Source organism: Rhinopithecus roxellana, chromosome 11, assembly GCF_007565055.1.
Source record: "Rhinopithecus roxellana isolate Shanxi Qingling chromosome 11, ASM756505v1, whole genome shotgun sequence".
NCBI lineage: Eukaryota > Metazoa > Chordata > Mammalia > Primates > Cercopithecidae > Rhinopithecus > Rhinopithecus roxellana.
Genome location: NC_044559.1, coordinates 21410011 through 21422873, shown reverse-complemented (window position 1 = coordinate 21422873; position 12863 = coordinate 21410011). Strand labels below are relative to the sequence as shown.

Genomic DNA, 12863 nt, shown 5'->3' with positions numbered 1-12863 from the left:
TTGTGTTTGTAATAAACAGTGTTAGAGTCAGACCCAATTAACCCAGACTATTTTTTTTTAACGTTTCTTTGGTCAGATGAATCACATTAAACATGATATTAAAAAAGAAAAAAAATTTAATTGGAAATTTTACAATTGAAATGATGTTTCATCTTACAGACCACAAACAAATGTTTTTAGACATTGAAAAGTGGTTAAAGACCAACTGTGCCCTGTCCCCCAAGTGCCATTTTCGGAATGCAGAACGGAGGGTGACGTCTTGAGCTGACGCTGTGTCCCCAGCATCAGGTATTCTGTTTTCCCCCTCTCCCTTTCTTCCTTCCTTGTCCATTGCCTTTCATCCTTGTTTTTCTGTTTGCTCTAGCCTGGTTCAGTATAACATATCCATGAACTCTAGCATGGGCCTATGGACAATCATGGCTGCAATCAGACTTTCTAAGCAAATGGGAATGTGATATACATATATGATAACCATTAGAAACTATCACCTCCTAGAGGGGAAGTGAATTTCTTAATTTTTTTAGTTGCAAGAGTCACTTCTTAGCCAACTGACTACAGAATGCAGAATGAACAGGGGAGGAAGGAGCTGATGATGGCACAGCCTTGCCGCAGTAACCAGAACACACCCCCATCAAGTGTCACCTCCAGGAAGGCACTCCATCCCCATCCTCTCTTTTCTGGGCTCGTATTTAGGCAAAGCTCTAAGATTCCCGAGCCAACTTTTATGTAACTGGCTTTCCTAGGCTGGGGCTTGAACTAAGTAAAGAAGCCAAGGAGTTCAGATCTAGATAGCAGAGAAGTAAATCTCATTCTAAAACATTGCAACTACTCTTACTAGAGTCCACCCCATGAAGCTGTTTCAGATTGTGTATCTTCGACTGAATTCTATAAGTATATATTGTTCAGACTAAAACAAATGTTGTTAGCTAGGTTGGCTATGCTGTCTCAGTAGGACATTAACAGACTCCAGCTTTCACCCTCTGGAGAGCTTGGACCTAAGTGCCATATGCATTATGACACCTGGTCCAGGAGCTGTCCTGCCATAGCTAGCTCATGGCTTGACAGCAATACTTCTTCTTCTTCTCCGCCCAGCATAGACTTGGTCACCTGAAAGTTAGAAGATCGGTAGGAAGTTAAAACATCTTGTGGCCTGTGGGGATCTTGGCTTGGGCAATTATGGCAACTGTGACTACTGCAAAGATGGCTTCAAAAGTGAAATCTTTTGTAAGACTATACATTTATTTAACTTGTTTGCCCCATTTCAACACCAGCTTGGTTCTCCTTTTCCTCCCTGCTTTGGCACTCTCCTTTTCTTCCTCGCTGTGAATGGGATTGTTATGCAAATTCTGCTTTTGGCAGTGTCTGCCTGGAGTAATTGGCATTTGCCTGAATTTCTCAGGCTTGCTGTGGAACAAATCACCTGCTTCTCTACTGAGTGTCAGCCTTGCAGCTCTCCAGAACATGCAAAACACGGAGCAGGCAACACTTACCTTTGTCTCCTTTTTCTCCCTTGTGCCCTCGAGGGCCAGGTGGCCCACGATGACCTGGTGGCCCAGCAGGGCCCCTGTCACCTGGAAGGACAAATGGGGCATAACTAAGTAATACATGAGTCTGGGGACTTAGGGCACAGGTAGCTGGTGTGGCAGCAGCACAGGAGCTCTTTTCAGTAAGAGGTGGGTGTTACACAGGATCTGGGGACTGGCTCTGCCACCACTTGCCTTTGGGTCCTGGAGTGCCCATCTCTCCTTTCTGCCCAGGGGGTCCTTGAATGGCTCCATAAGCTGCAAAAGCAGGAAACACTGGCCTTAGAGGCTTGATTGCCTGGAAGCTTGGGACAGCAAGTCATTTGTTCAGAGTAACACAGAGAGATAGTGATGGAGTTTGGATATATAAGAGGAAACAAAGTTCAGAATTTATAGAATTTGTCTAATTTTGAGCATCTCAAATGTTAATAACTGGAGGTTTCTCATGAGACTAGTGTCTCTGGAGCAGACCTGTGGGACCCTATGCAGTGAGGCAGGTGCTGGGGAAGCAGTTGGATGCCCTTACTTCGGAAGAAGTCCATGAGGTCCGCAGTCACGTTGCTGTAGGCAGAGAAGACCTTGCTGATACCGGGTGGTCCCTGCGGCCCAGGCTGGCCTGGTGGGCCCTGGACAGTGTAGGCCATCCCTTGCAGTAGGCCCTGACCTGTAAAACACCAGAGCATGGGCACAGGAAGCAGGGATTGCCCAGCACCCTCTTCAGGAGGAGCACAGTGCTCTCCGAGTATCTAACTCCCAAAGCAGTTGAACTAGATCAAGCCGCAGCAAAGGTGAAGCCCTCCAGCTTCCTTTGTATTCCACTGCGTGACCGGCACAGTTCTCTTCCTGCTGCGGGCCGGCATCAAAAGCTTGTTGACTGTGTAACTGTGCTGTTAAGCTGCACAGGGAAAGGACTCTTAGCCAACATCCTTCTCTCAGCCCCAGCAGAAAAACCAGTGTGGTCATATGACTTATCTGGGACCCGGAGCGAGTTAAGTCTTGGAAAGCAAAGTACAAAGCCCCAGTGTGCTCTGTTCCCCACAGCTCAGGTCCCAGGGCTGGGGCTCCTTGAGCTGAGCGGGCTGAGAACTAGGCTAGGGCTGCCAGTCCCCTCCAGTCCCTGCCTGCCTGATTCTGTCTTCACAGCCTGGGGGTTCTACAAACAAGAAAGCCAGTCTGGAGATGCTCCCACACTCCTTCCCACCAGCACCAAGGCCTAAATGTCCCCACTTACGCTGCATGCTCTCTGATACTCTCACAGCCAGCTCATTGTAATCCAGACCTCCAGCAAAGTCAGCCCCAAATAGTCCGCCATTGCCACCATACATGCTGCCTTCTGCTGCTGCCCCATAGCCTCTGCCTGGGCCGGTGTCAGTGCCATAGGGGCCCCCATCTCCTGTAGCTGCACCAAAGGCACCCCCTGTACCCACGGAGCCTGTGCCAGCTCCTGTGCCCGTGGAAGAGCTGTAGGAGCTGCCCCGCCTGACAGACGAGCTGTGTGAGGAGGAGCTGCTACCCCGACTGTGGAAGGCATCCGTGGACAGGAGGCGGCTGTCCCCAGGGGGTCCCTGCGGCCCAGGAGGGCCTGGGGGACCAACAATGAAGCTGCGCACATCAGGACCTGCAGGGTGAGAAGCTGCATGAGTGGGAGCTCAGGTCTCGGTGGAGAGAAAGCCTTGGGAGTTAGGGAGTCTCTCCCAGGGTGTCAATGCCCCTGAGAGACCGGAAGTGAACTTCAGGGTTCTCGTACCCGAGTGGCAGAATGCTGGTGTGGAAGGAAACCGGGCCTATCCCACTAGTGGCTCTCATGTGTGGCCTCCCTGTCCCTTTAAGTGCCTCCCAGCCCCGCTTACAGGGAAAAGCAAGGCCTGCGGAGTACCTGGTGGGGCATCACCGTCGGGGGCACCTACTTGTGAGGTAGCTGATCAGCTCGCTCCGGAAGCTGTCGCTGTTTTCAGCTGCATAGGTTGCCAGAGCTCCTGAGACACCCGGGGGCCCTCGAGGACCTGGGGGACCAGGAGGTCCTGGAGGGCCTGGGATGAATGACAAACCTGCAGCTGGGCAGAGGGAAGAGAAAGAAAGGTCAGGGTAGTGCTGCGGAGGAAGGTGAATTTCCAGCTTGTGCTGGGGGGCGCTGGGGGCGCTGGGGGCCCCTCCTGAAAGGAGGGGATAAGGCTGGGCCTCCCGGGTGATGGGAGGAGAGAAAAGCAGGAGGCCAGAGCCTGCTGTTTCCTGGCATCATCCAGGAATGGCTGCCCCCGTCAGGCCCTCCCACTCCCAATTCTCAGCCTCATTCAACTCAGCCCTCCAGTCACTGAGAGGTGGAGCCCCAGGTCGGCCCTAATCACACACCGGGCTGCACCTGGGAAAGCCATCGCTCCCCATCTCTGTTCCTGCCACAGCTGAAGGCCCCTTGCCAGCACATGTGGCGCTCTCCAGGGCCCCGCACCCAGCCCTGTACAGGCTCCAGGAGCACTTGGACTGCCCTTGCTAAAGCCCATGGGAGCCCCCAAGGCCCATCTGCATCCCCTGCCCTGCCCATCCCACTCCGCAGTGCCCTACTGTGTAAGTAAGACGAGAGGTCCTCCACGCTGATGCTGGACCACACATTGCCTGGGATCCCTGGTGGACCCGGGGGACCTGGAGGTCCAACGATGCCTCTGAATTCAGACCCTGAGACACCAAGGGAGGGCACGGAGTCAGTCCTGGCCTGTGCCAAGGGATTCTGCTTCCTCCCCAGCCACTTGGACAGATGTCCCCTGCTGGGCCTTACCTCGCAGCAAGGAGAGGAGCTCCTCATAGGAGGTTCCTGGCAAGCCAGGGGGCCCCGGGGGACCAGGAAGCCCAATGCTGATCCCAGAACCTAGGGATGTGATGGAATCGGATCAGGCAGAGGGAGGCAGATGGAAGCACCCTGTCAGAGAGGAGGTCGGACACAGAAGAGGTTTGGACAGAAGTGGGGTCCAAGAAAGAGAAGAGATGGTGGCAGGGAGAGAGACAGAGAAGAGGAGCATCAAGGGAGGAGGGGAGGGGCCGGCGGGGCCGGAGAAGCAGGTCCAGGTGCCCGTGTGCTTCATTCTGTGAGTGTGTGTGTGGGGGTGTATGTGTGAGTACAGGAGTGTGTGTGTATGGGAGTGAGTGTGTGTGTGTATGGGAGTGTATGTATGGGAGTGTGTGTGTGGGAGTGTGTGTGTGTGTATGGGAGTGTGTGTATGGGAGTGAGTGTGTGGGAGTGTATGTGGGAGTGTGTGGAGTATGTGTGAGAATGGGAGTGTATGGGAGTGTGTATGTATGGAAGTGTGTGTATGGGAGTGAGAATGGGAGTGTGTGTGAGTATGGGAATGAGTGTGTGTATGTGTATGTGAGAGTGTGTGAGAGAGTATGGGAGTATGTGTGTGAGTATGGGAGTGTGTGTGTGAGTATGGGAGTGTGTGTGTGGGAGTGTGTATGGGAGTGAGTGTGTGTGTATGGGAGTGTGTGTATGTGTGTGTGAGAGACAGTATGGGAGTGTGTGTGAGTGTGTGAGTATGGGAGTGAGAGAGTGTGTGTATGGGAGTGTGTGTGAGTATGGGAGTGTGAGTATGGGGAGCAGATGTGTGTATGGGAGTGTGTGTGTGTGTGAGAGAGAGAGAGTTGTATGTAGACGGCACACGAGACAGTGCCTGGGACCTCCGTTTTGGCTTTTCTTGCCATGCTTCTTGACCTGCTCCAGGCTCACAGGTTTGAACAGCTCTGAGCACTGCTCATTGCTGGGGTTGGTGCAGCCTGGCAGGTGGGGGTCAGTGGGGCAATCACAGGGAAGTTTACGCTGGGAGTCCTCATCCCAGTCATCCCAGGCCCTTCCTAACCAACCCTCCTGCAGACACTTACTCGACATGTAGCTGAGAATGCGACTACTCAGCTCTGCATAGTCCAAAGACAGGAGGGACCCGTCTCCACTGGCTCCTGGTGGCCCTGGCGGACCCTGAGGGCCCATCAGGTACTGACGTAGGTACTGACGCACGTCATCCCCTAGAGAGGAGAGGATGCTCTAGCAGGACCCATCCAGGACATGGGGGTCCCACCCATGGTCCAGCCACAGCCTGGGTTCCCCTACACAAACTGGCTCCGGCATGACATTTGTGAGTTCTGGGTCTGTAGGCCCACAGTGTTCAGGGGGGACACCAACAAGCTGCCAGCTTCCTGAAGGGACACCTGCCAGCTTGCCTGGCATGGGGGCTTAGGAGGACATTTCCTGCCCCCTTTCCAGCCGGTTTGCTGACTCAGCAAGCAGATCAGCGCAGTAAGTGGCTCTTTGTCTAAAGGACTCTGCCTACCTCTTGTAGCCCTCCCCAGGCTCAGACAAGGACAAGGTTTGCCTGACGAGTGAGGCCAGGAGAAAGCAAAGATAGTCCCACTCTCGATCCCCCAACAGGTGACTCACGCTGCAGCACAGCCAGGATGTCTTCAGAAGAGATGGAGGACGAGAACAAGCCGATGTTGTACCCCGAAGCTGTCGGGAAGAAAACCTCAGGTTACCTGCTTAGCAGGTACTGAAGCAACACTCTCATTATTCCAGAATCTGAAAGGCCCGGTCCCTGAGCTGTCTGTCTTTGGGGGAAATGGATGAATGGAGTATTATGAGGGTATTTTGAAAGCATAACAAAGTCAAATATTGTTGTTGAGATTTTTTTTTTTTTGGTAAGAAAGGAAGTTTACTTTCAAGAACATGCTTTAGCCCTAATGCCTGCCAGATGCTGCCAACCTTCATGCACAGGTAGGAAGAACCTATAATTAGGAACACATTAGTCGATTGCAGGACGGCTCACTCGGTGGCTCTCTAGTGTGGCCGCCCTGAATCTGGACGGACTCTTGTTGACACTGTATCCCAGTGGCCTAATTATTAGGAATTCAGAATTAAAACTCATATTCCAGAGAAGGGCAAAGCAAACAGCAAATGAGGTGATGAGCCTCTGGGAGCAAAAGCAGAGCCACAGGAGGAAAGTGCCAGGTGCAGGGCATGGGGAAAGGCTTACTCCGTAAGTAGCTCACAACGTGGTTTGCCAGCTCTGAGTAGTTGAAAGTCTCGCCTGTGATGGTGGTGACAGGTCCTGGGGGACCAGGTGGGCCTGGGGGACCTTGAACTCCGGATAGGTAAGACCTAATACTGTCACCTGCCAACCAAGGAACAAAGCAAAGTCAAGACTGTCCCAAGAGGACATGTTCTCCCCACAGAGGTGACCTGAAGCACATGATAACATGCCTGCCCTGCCCTACACACGGGCACAAGGCTGGGCCAGGAGGGAGCCTAGACTCCCCGTCACTGTTGTTCCCTTAATTACAGATGGAGAAACTGAGGCAGAGGCCTGCGCTGGGTCAAGTGGCCCATGAGGGCTGTGGGCCAGCAAGACTCCAGCCAGCCACCCATTTGACAAATGAGTACATGCAGGGTGCGGTGTGAAAGCGCGTGTGTGCATGGGAATGAGTGCGCGCGCCAGCCTCCTCCCAGGGTGTGGGCGAGGGTGAGGTTGTGTTGGGGGCAGCTATGAGAAGGCTGGTGTTGGGGAGCTCACAGGCCTGTAGGCCTGGCTCTGCAGGGGGAAGATCCGGGCCTGGACACACACACTGTTTTCCTCAATGCGCACACACGTGCGCACACACACACACACACACTCCCACTGCCCGACATCGTCCCATGTCTCTTAGCGTCATTCCTGTGATGATACCACAGCTCCCTTGCACAGAGACTGTATCTCCGTGTTCTTGTCCCCACGGCTTGGGGCGGCCGTCCACTCACTCTGCATGTACTCAGAGATGTACTGCTGAATCTCCCGGCCAGAGCTGCTGAGAGAGCCCGGAGGCCCAGGGGGCCCAGGGGGGCCTGGCGGGCCTGACACATACGTGGTGCTTGATGATCCCCCTGCAGCAAAGAGAAAGTGTCCTGTGTCGGTTTCTCCACCCTACGGTCAGGCAAACGGGCCCAGGAATAGCTTCCATGGTGTGAGGAGGGAGGGTCTTCTCAGGGGGAGAAATAGGATAGTGGCAAGGTGAAGGATCCCCGAGAAGAGAAGAAAGGAGAGCCTGTAGCAGCCACTGTCTGAAAGTGGCACGGAGCTAGGAAGCTGCCCCAGGCTGAACTACCCTTTCCTTCCGCAACCTGCTGAAGGACCCCCAACATGGCATCCCCCTTCTCTCCATTCCCCAGCACCCAGGGTCTTCTGTTCTCCATCATGTGGAGTCTGCATTGTTAGTTATCATTATATGTGCCTGGGTCCTTCTCCTCAACCCAGTATCTCATAACCTCCTTAAAGGCAGCTCATAGGTCCTAGCACATGGAGATAGTCAACAATCAATCATGGAGAAATGAATGAGCGAATAGAGCAACATCCTCATTGGAATGATCAGCCTTCACCAGCAGAAACGGAGAGGAACTTTGGTCACTTTCAGTTCTTACCTTCAGAAGGACCACTAGGAATGCCAAGAGCCCCTGGGACACCTGGATCACCTGCAATCCAAAATGAGAAGTTTGCATCACCTCCTCCAGGAAGCGTTTCCTGGTTAAGCCAAACCACACTTATTAGTGTGTGTCTCAACAATTGTCCCATGGCTCTTGGCCTCATTTTTGTAATAATACCACAGCTCCCTTGCACGGAGGCTCTATCTCCATGTCCTTGTCCCTTCCTCCCTCTGGCCTTTCCTTCCTCCAGCCTCTTCTCTCTCCCAAGACTTTACACTGATAAGTACTTGCTGCCATCTCTTCAGACTCTGGGCTGTGGGCACCAGGCTCACCCCTACTCCTCACCACCTTCTCGCTGCTCCTTCACTGACCTTTGTCACCTTTGGGTCCCTGGGGGCCAGGTGGGCCTGGTGGTCCCTGAAGGTTGAGTCCGAAAGAACTGGACCCTGGAAGCCAACAACACACACAATGCGGTCAGCCAGGGTTCGGACAGGCTCTGGCCAGAGCCAGAACGGGGCAGGGCTCAGCCCTTACCTGAGGTTGAGAAACCTGGGAGGCCTTGCTCGCCTGAGGAACACAAGAGAGGAACAGTCAGTCTCATTTTTCTTACCCACTAACAGCCCCGTAGAGCCTCCCCAAGATCCATGATGCAGCCCTTTGGGCAGTACCTAGAGATGCCACACACACACACACACACACACACACACACACACACTTGCACTACACCCATGCACATACTCAACCATTCCTAGAGACATGCTGCTCTACTCTTGCTTATTTGCACCACGTGCCTTTCTGTCAAGCTCAAAGCTCTTGGAAGGTGAGTTTTTGCCACCCCCACCCCTACCCCAGGTTTTGTTTGATGCCAGCTCTACTGTACCTTGGTGTCCTCTGGGGCCTGGGGGACCTGAGGGAAAAAGGCAGAGAGCTATGAGACAGGTACCAACCAGGTGTTGTGGTTTCAGTGGACCCATGGAGGAGGGGATAGGGGTTCCAATGCTGGAGCAGATATAGAACTTGGGGTTCTTTGTGCCTCTCCTCTCACTAGGCCAATGTTGGGTGGCTATCCTTTGTAGAGTTTCTGACTGTTGTGCATCCCTGCTACCTTTGCTCCAGGCTGCTGAGCTCCCAGTGGGATAAGGCAGAAGGATGCAAAAATGCCCCAGCTCATTCAGCTTCATCCAAACCCTCCTGGGAACCAGCAGGTAAACAGAGGACACATACTGGCTTCTAGGTTCCCTGATACACTGTTCTCACCTTGATCTCCCTTGGGACCTGGGGGGCCAGGTGGGCCTGGAGGGCCAGAGAGGAAGGTTTCTGCAGAAGAAAGAAATAGTTTGAGTATGGACACTGATGTTTGTGAGGAAGCAGCACTTAGCACAGCACCTGATGACATAGATGTTCAATCAATACTTGTCAAATGGATGGATGGGTGGATGGATGGATGAATGGGTGGGTGTATGAGTAGGTGGGTGGATGGATGGATGGATGGATGGATAGGGAGATGGATAGGTGGATGGGTAGATGGGTGGGTAAATGGATGGGTGGATGGATTTTCCACTAGGAACAGGTTCTGGCCTAATGCTTGCTTTAAAGTTATTTCCATAAGTTTCTATGTTGTACTGTCAGCACTTATTTCATGTGCATGTATCCTGCCTACTTTATCAGACCTGGGCTCCCCAAGGATAGGAACCAGGTCTCCCTGGTTAGGCCAGAAGCTCCCCAAGGGCAGAGCTGGTTTCCTCCCTCAGGCCAGACTACCAGGGTGGTTGGGTTGACACAGTTATTCCCTCCATGTGTAGCAAGTCAGGAGGAGGAAGCCTGGTGAGTAGGTTGTGGCCACAAGGCTACAGCCACAGTTCATGGCAGGACAAGGACTGAAGTAGAGAACAAGTGTGACTTGATTCCCTGACAAGAGGGGAGGCCCTGTGTCATGGCACAGGAACCTGCAGCACCTCATCTGCTAAGGGTACCCCCTCACTCAGAGGCAGGGCAGGACCATAGTCAAGCTCCCCGACAGCTGATAAGAGCATGTGGAATGACGGGGACACACTGGATTTTGATGTCAGAAAGTCTGAGTTCAAACCGCTGCTCCCACAGGTCTAGCTGGTGACTTTGGGCAAGTTCTCAACCTCTTTCAGCCTCAGTTTCCTCCTCTGTAAACCAAGGTCAAAAAGATCTACATCACAGGGGTGCTGGGAAGACTCGATGAAACACTGAAGACCAAGTTCCTAACACAGTGATAGCTCAGAGTGAGCGCTGGACCGGGTGGGCTGAAGCCTTTGCTGTTCTGCACTCCAGATGTCCAGGTGGGAGGCCCGGCAGTCTCCACCTGGGCTCCTTAAAGGACCTGGGAATCAGTCCTCTCAGCCTGGGCCTGTGGCCAAGAACCCACAGACCCTTGTCATTGCTCCCTGGGTCAGTGGTGCACTCCTGCCAGATACTCATCTTCAAGGCCAAGTCTGCCCCTGGTCCTCTTGGACTCCCAGAACTTCTATGACAGCTGCCCCAAGCTCCAGGGAATCAGCTTGCAAGACCCCGGTGAAGAGCCCTGGCCCTCTCCTCCTTTTCCAAAACACACCTTTCACGTCATCTAGAACAGAGGGGCCCATGTCCACCCTGAGAGGAAAGTTCTCCCGACTTGGCCCATCGCCTTGCGTTCTTGCAGGGTGTGACATACCTTGCGGTCCTGGGAGACCAGCTGGGCCGGCAGGGCCTGGAAATGGGGTTGAGGAAGAAAAGGCTAAATCACGCGTGTAGGGTCATAGGAAGAACTAAAGGCATAATTCCTCCCAAGGCATGGAACAGAGACCCAAGAGGCCACCTTGCTTATTCGAGAGCAATAAGCAATTTGAGACCAGCTCTGTGGTCCAGTTGCGTGAGAACATCTCTGACAGGTACGAGGACCCCGGGGCAGGCAGGACTGCACTCTCTGCTGCTGTCCTGTAATGGTTAGGGACTTCTACATGCCTCTACGTATTCCTTCTCACTGGAGCTTGTCAGGAGGGAAGGCTGGTACATCCTGGCATTGGTTGTGATAAGTTGTGTACTTCATTTGTACACACAAATTTAAAATAATTAAAAATACATATAACAAAAAGGCACTTTGGAAAGGTAGGAAACAAATTGTCCATAACTCTCCAATTTGTGGGCATTTTATTTTCTTCCAGCATTTTTTCTTTTTTGCATCTTGTAAAAATACAGTTGAAACCACAGAGCAGGCATTATTGAGTGTCCCACTCTCTCAATAAATATTTGTTTTATCTCCTAACAACTTTGTTCTGAAGTTTTCATATTTTTCTCACCATCCCATTTGGGGATATTTTCTTCAAATAGATACCTAGCATTTTTGTTGCCCTGGATGCAGAATATCAAATCGTTTTCCAGGAGGAAACAAAGGGTTCGAGGACTGGGTCTTCTGACTGGCCACAGGCTCTGGAGGTAGACTGATCTGGGCCAAATCTTTTGTCCTGCTGCTTATTGGCCATGGGACCTTGGGCAAGCCATTTACCTGCTCCAAGCCTCAGCTTCCCCTTCTGTAAATGCTGAGAGCACATTCGCCTCCTATGCTGTGAAGTAGGATAACTGATCTACTTCATTGTCTGAGAATGCAAGAGTTTGCTTTTCTCAGGCCAAACTCCTTATTCTGTTTACCAGATTCAGTTCCTGCCCTGGGTTTCAGGATCTGAACAAATAGGGCTAGAGTCACTACCACCAAGACCTACTGCTGATTTGGGGCAAAGCAAGGAAACAGACTGACCTGGGGCACCTGGAGGTCCTGGGGGTCCCATGGCTCCGGGAGGCCCTGGGGGGCCTGGGACAGTAAGCATTGACGACCCGTCTGAAAGCAGGAGGCACATAGAACATTGAGCCCTACTCTTCTCACTCAGAGGTGCTGGGACTCGAGCCAGGCTGTGGTGGACAGTCTGGCATTTCTTCTTCTCATCACTGCTAAATTTCCCTCCTCCCCCTCTACTGATCCAAAAAGCTGCCTGCTACATCCAGCCCAGAACACTGCAGAGCCAAGGTAGGTGCCCAGGATAAGAAAGACACAGAAAGGAGGGTCCCTCTAGGACCTGCCTACCTGAAGTCACGATCTTGCCTGGAGCTCCTGGTTCACCTAGAAAGAGAGGAAAAGGCCGAGAGTGGTTGTTATGAGGATCAATTAGTGGCTCAATAAGCCATTTTCAAGGCTTCTGATTGCATTTGGGACCCCCTTCTGGGCCTCTCAGCCTCAGGCTAAAGGGATTTTAATGAACTGAAGGCAGGCAAGCAAGATGCATTAGCCCTGGAGGCCAGAGCATCCATCTTCATTCAGAGAAGTGGCTTCACTTGAGGATGTGGAAAGCTTGCCTTTCAGTAAGCCCAGAATGAGGCTGACTGGAGAGTCCTTCACGCTCCCACATTCCACCACTCTGCCTGGGAATCGCCTTAGGTGGGAAAATTACTCAAAGGTCAAAGGACAGAGGCAATGAGCCTCCCAGGTAGAGCGGGGTTCCCAGAGTGCTCTGTGGGACAGTTGTAGGGGCTGTGCAGGATTAAAGGGGTCTCTGCAGTGGGTAAATCTGAGAAGGTATGAGTCATATAAAGGTTAACAAGATCTCTTTTCTGCCTTGTGTCTCAGAGCATTGAAAATGCAAGTGTGCGTGGAGGACTTTTGAGAAGAGGACATTCCCAAACGTATCAACTGGATGCAGTGCTGAGAACTGACACTCCATGGACTCACTTGGGGAAACCATTCTTTAGGGGCCCCTTTTTTTCATTTCCCAAGTTCTGTGAGCAATTCATTCATTCACACAATGAAAGGAGACTATTGCTCTCTCCTGAAGGGAAAGCAGAGGGATGGTCTCTGCTCACCATCCTTCAGCCAGGGCTCATGAACAAGACAGGAGAAGCACTTGAGTTTG

The 12863-nt window shown here is 52.4% G+C and overlaps 1 protein-coding gene across 2 annotated transcripts in view; it reads right to left on the bottom strand.

Moving 5' to 3' along the window:
* Window positions 1–104: 104 nt before the first annotated feature.
* Window positions 105–12863, bottom strand: part of COL17A1 (collagen type XVII alpha 1 chain) — a 55995-nt gene continuing 43236 nt past the window's right edge. For both annotated transcript variants that reach the window (XM_010356216.2, XM_030941122.1), the window contains 20 exons: window positions 12041–12076; window positions 11717–11797; window positions 10637–10672; window positions 9214–9273; window positions 8837–8863; window positions 8491–8523; window positions 8328–8402; window positions 7954–8004; window positions 7297–7419; window positions 6536–6673; window positions 5944–6012; window positions 5391–5531; window positions 4294–4383; window positions 4083–4193; window positions 3431–3577; window positions 2755–3141; window positions 2050–2187; window positions 1719–1781; window positions 1491–1571; window positions 105–1107 (listed from right to left, as the gene is read on the bottom strand). In XM_010356216.2, coding sequence (XP_010354518.1) covers window positions 1052–1107; window positions 1491–1571; window positions 1719–1781; window positions 2050–2187; window positions 2755–3141; window positions 3431–3577; window positions 4083–4193; window positions 4294–4383; window positions 5391–5531; window positions 5944–6012; window positions 6536–6673; window positions 7297–7419; window positions 7954–8004; window positions 8328–8402; window positions 8491–8523; window positions 8837–8863; window positions 9214–9273; window positions 10637–10672; window positions 11717–11797; window positions 12041–12076 — 1943 coding nt within the window. In that variant the 3' untranslated portion in view covers window positions 105–1051. The remainder of the gene's footprint in view (window positions 1108–1490; window positions 1572–1718; window positions 1782–2049; window positions 2188–2754; window positions 3142–3430; window positions 3578–4082; window positions 4194–4293; window positions 4384–5390; window positions 5532–5943; window positions 6013–6535; window positions 6674–7296; window positions 7420–7953; window positions 8005–8327; window positions 8403–8490; window positions 8524–8836; window positions 8864–9213; window positions 9274–10636; window positions 10673–11716; window positions 11798–12040; window positions 12077–12863) is intronic.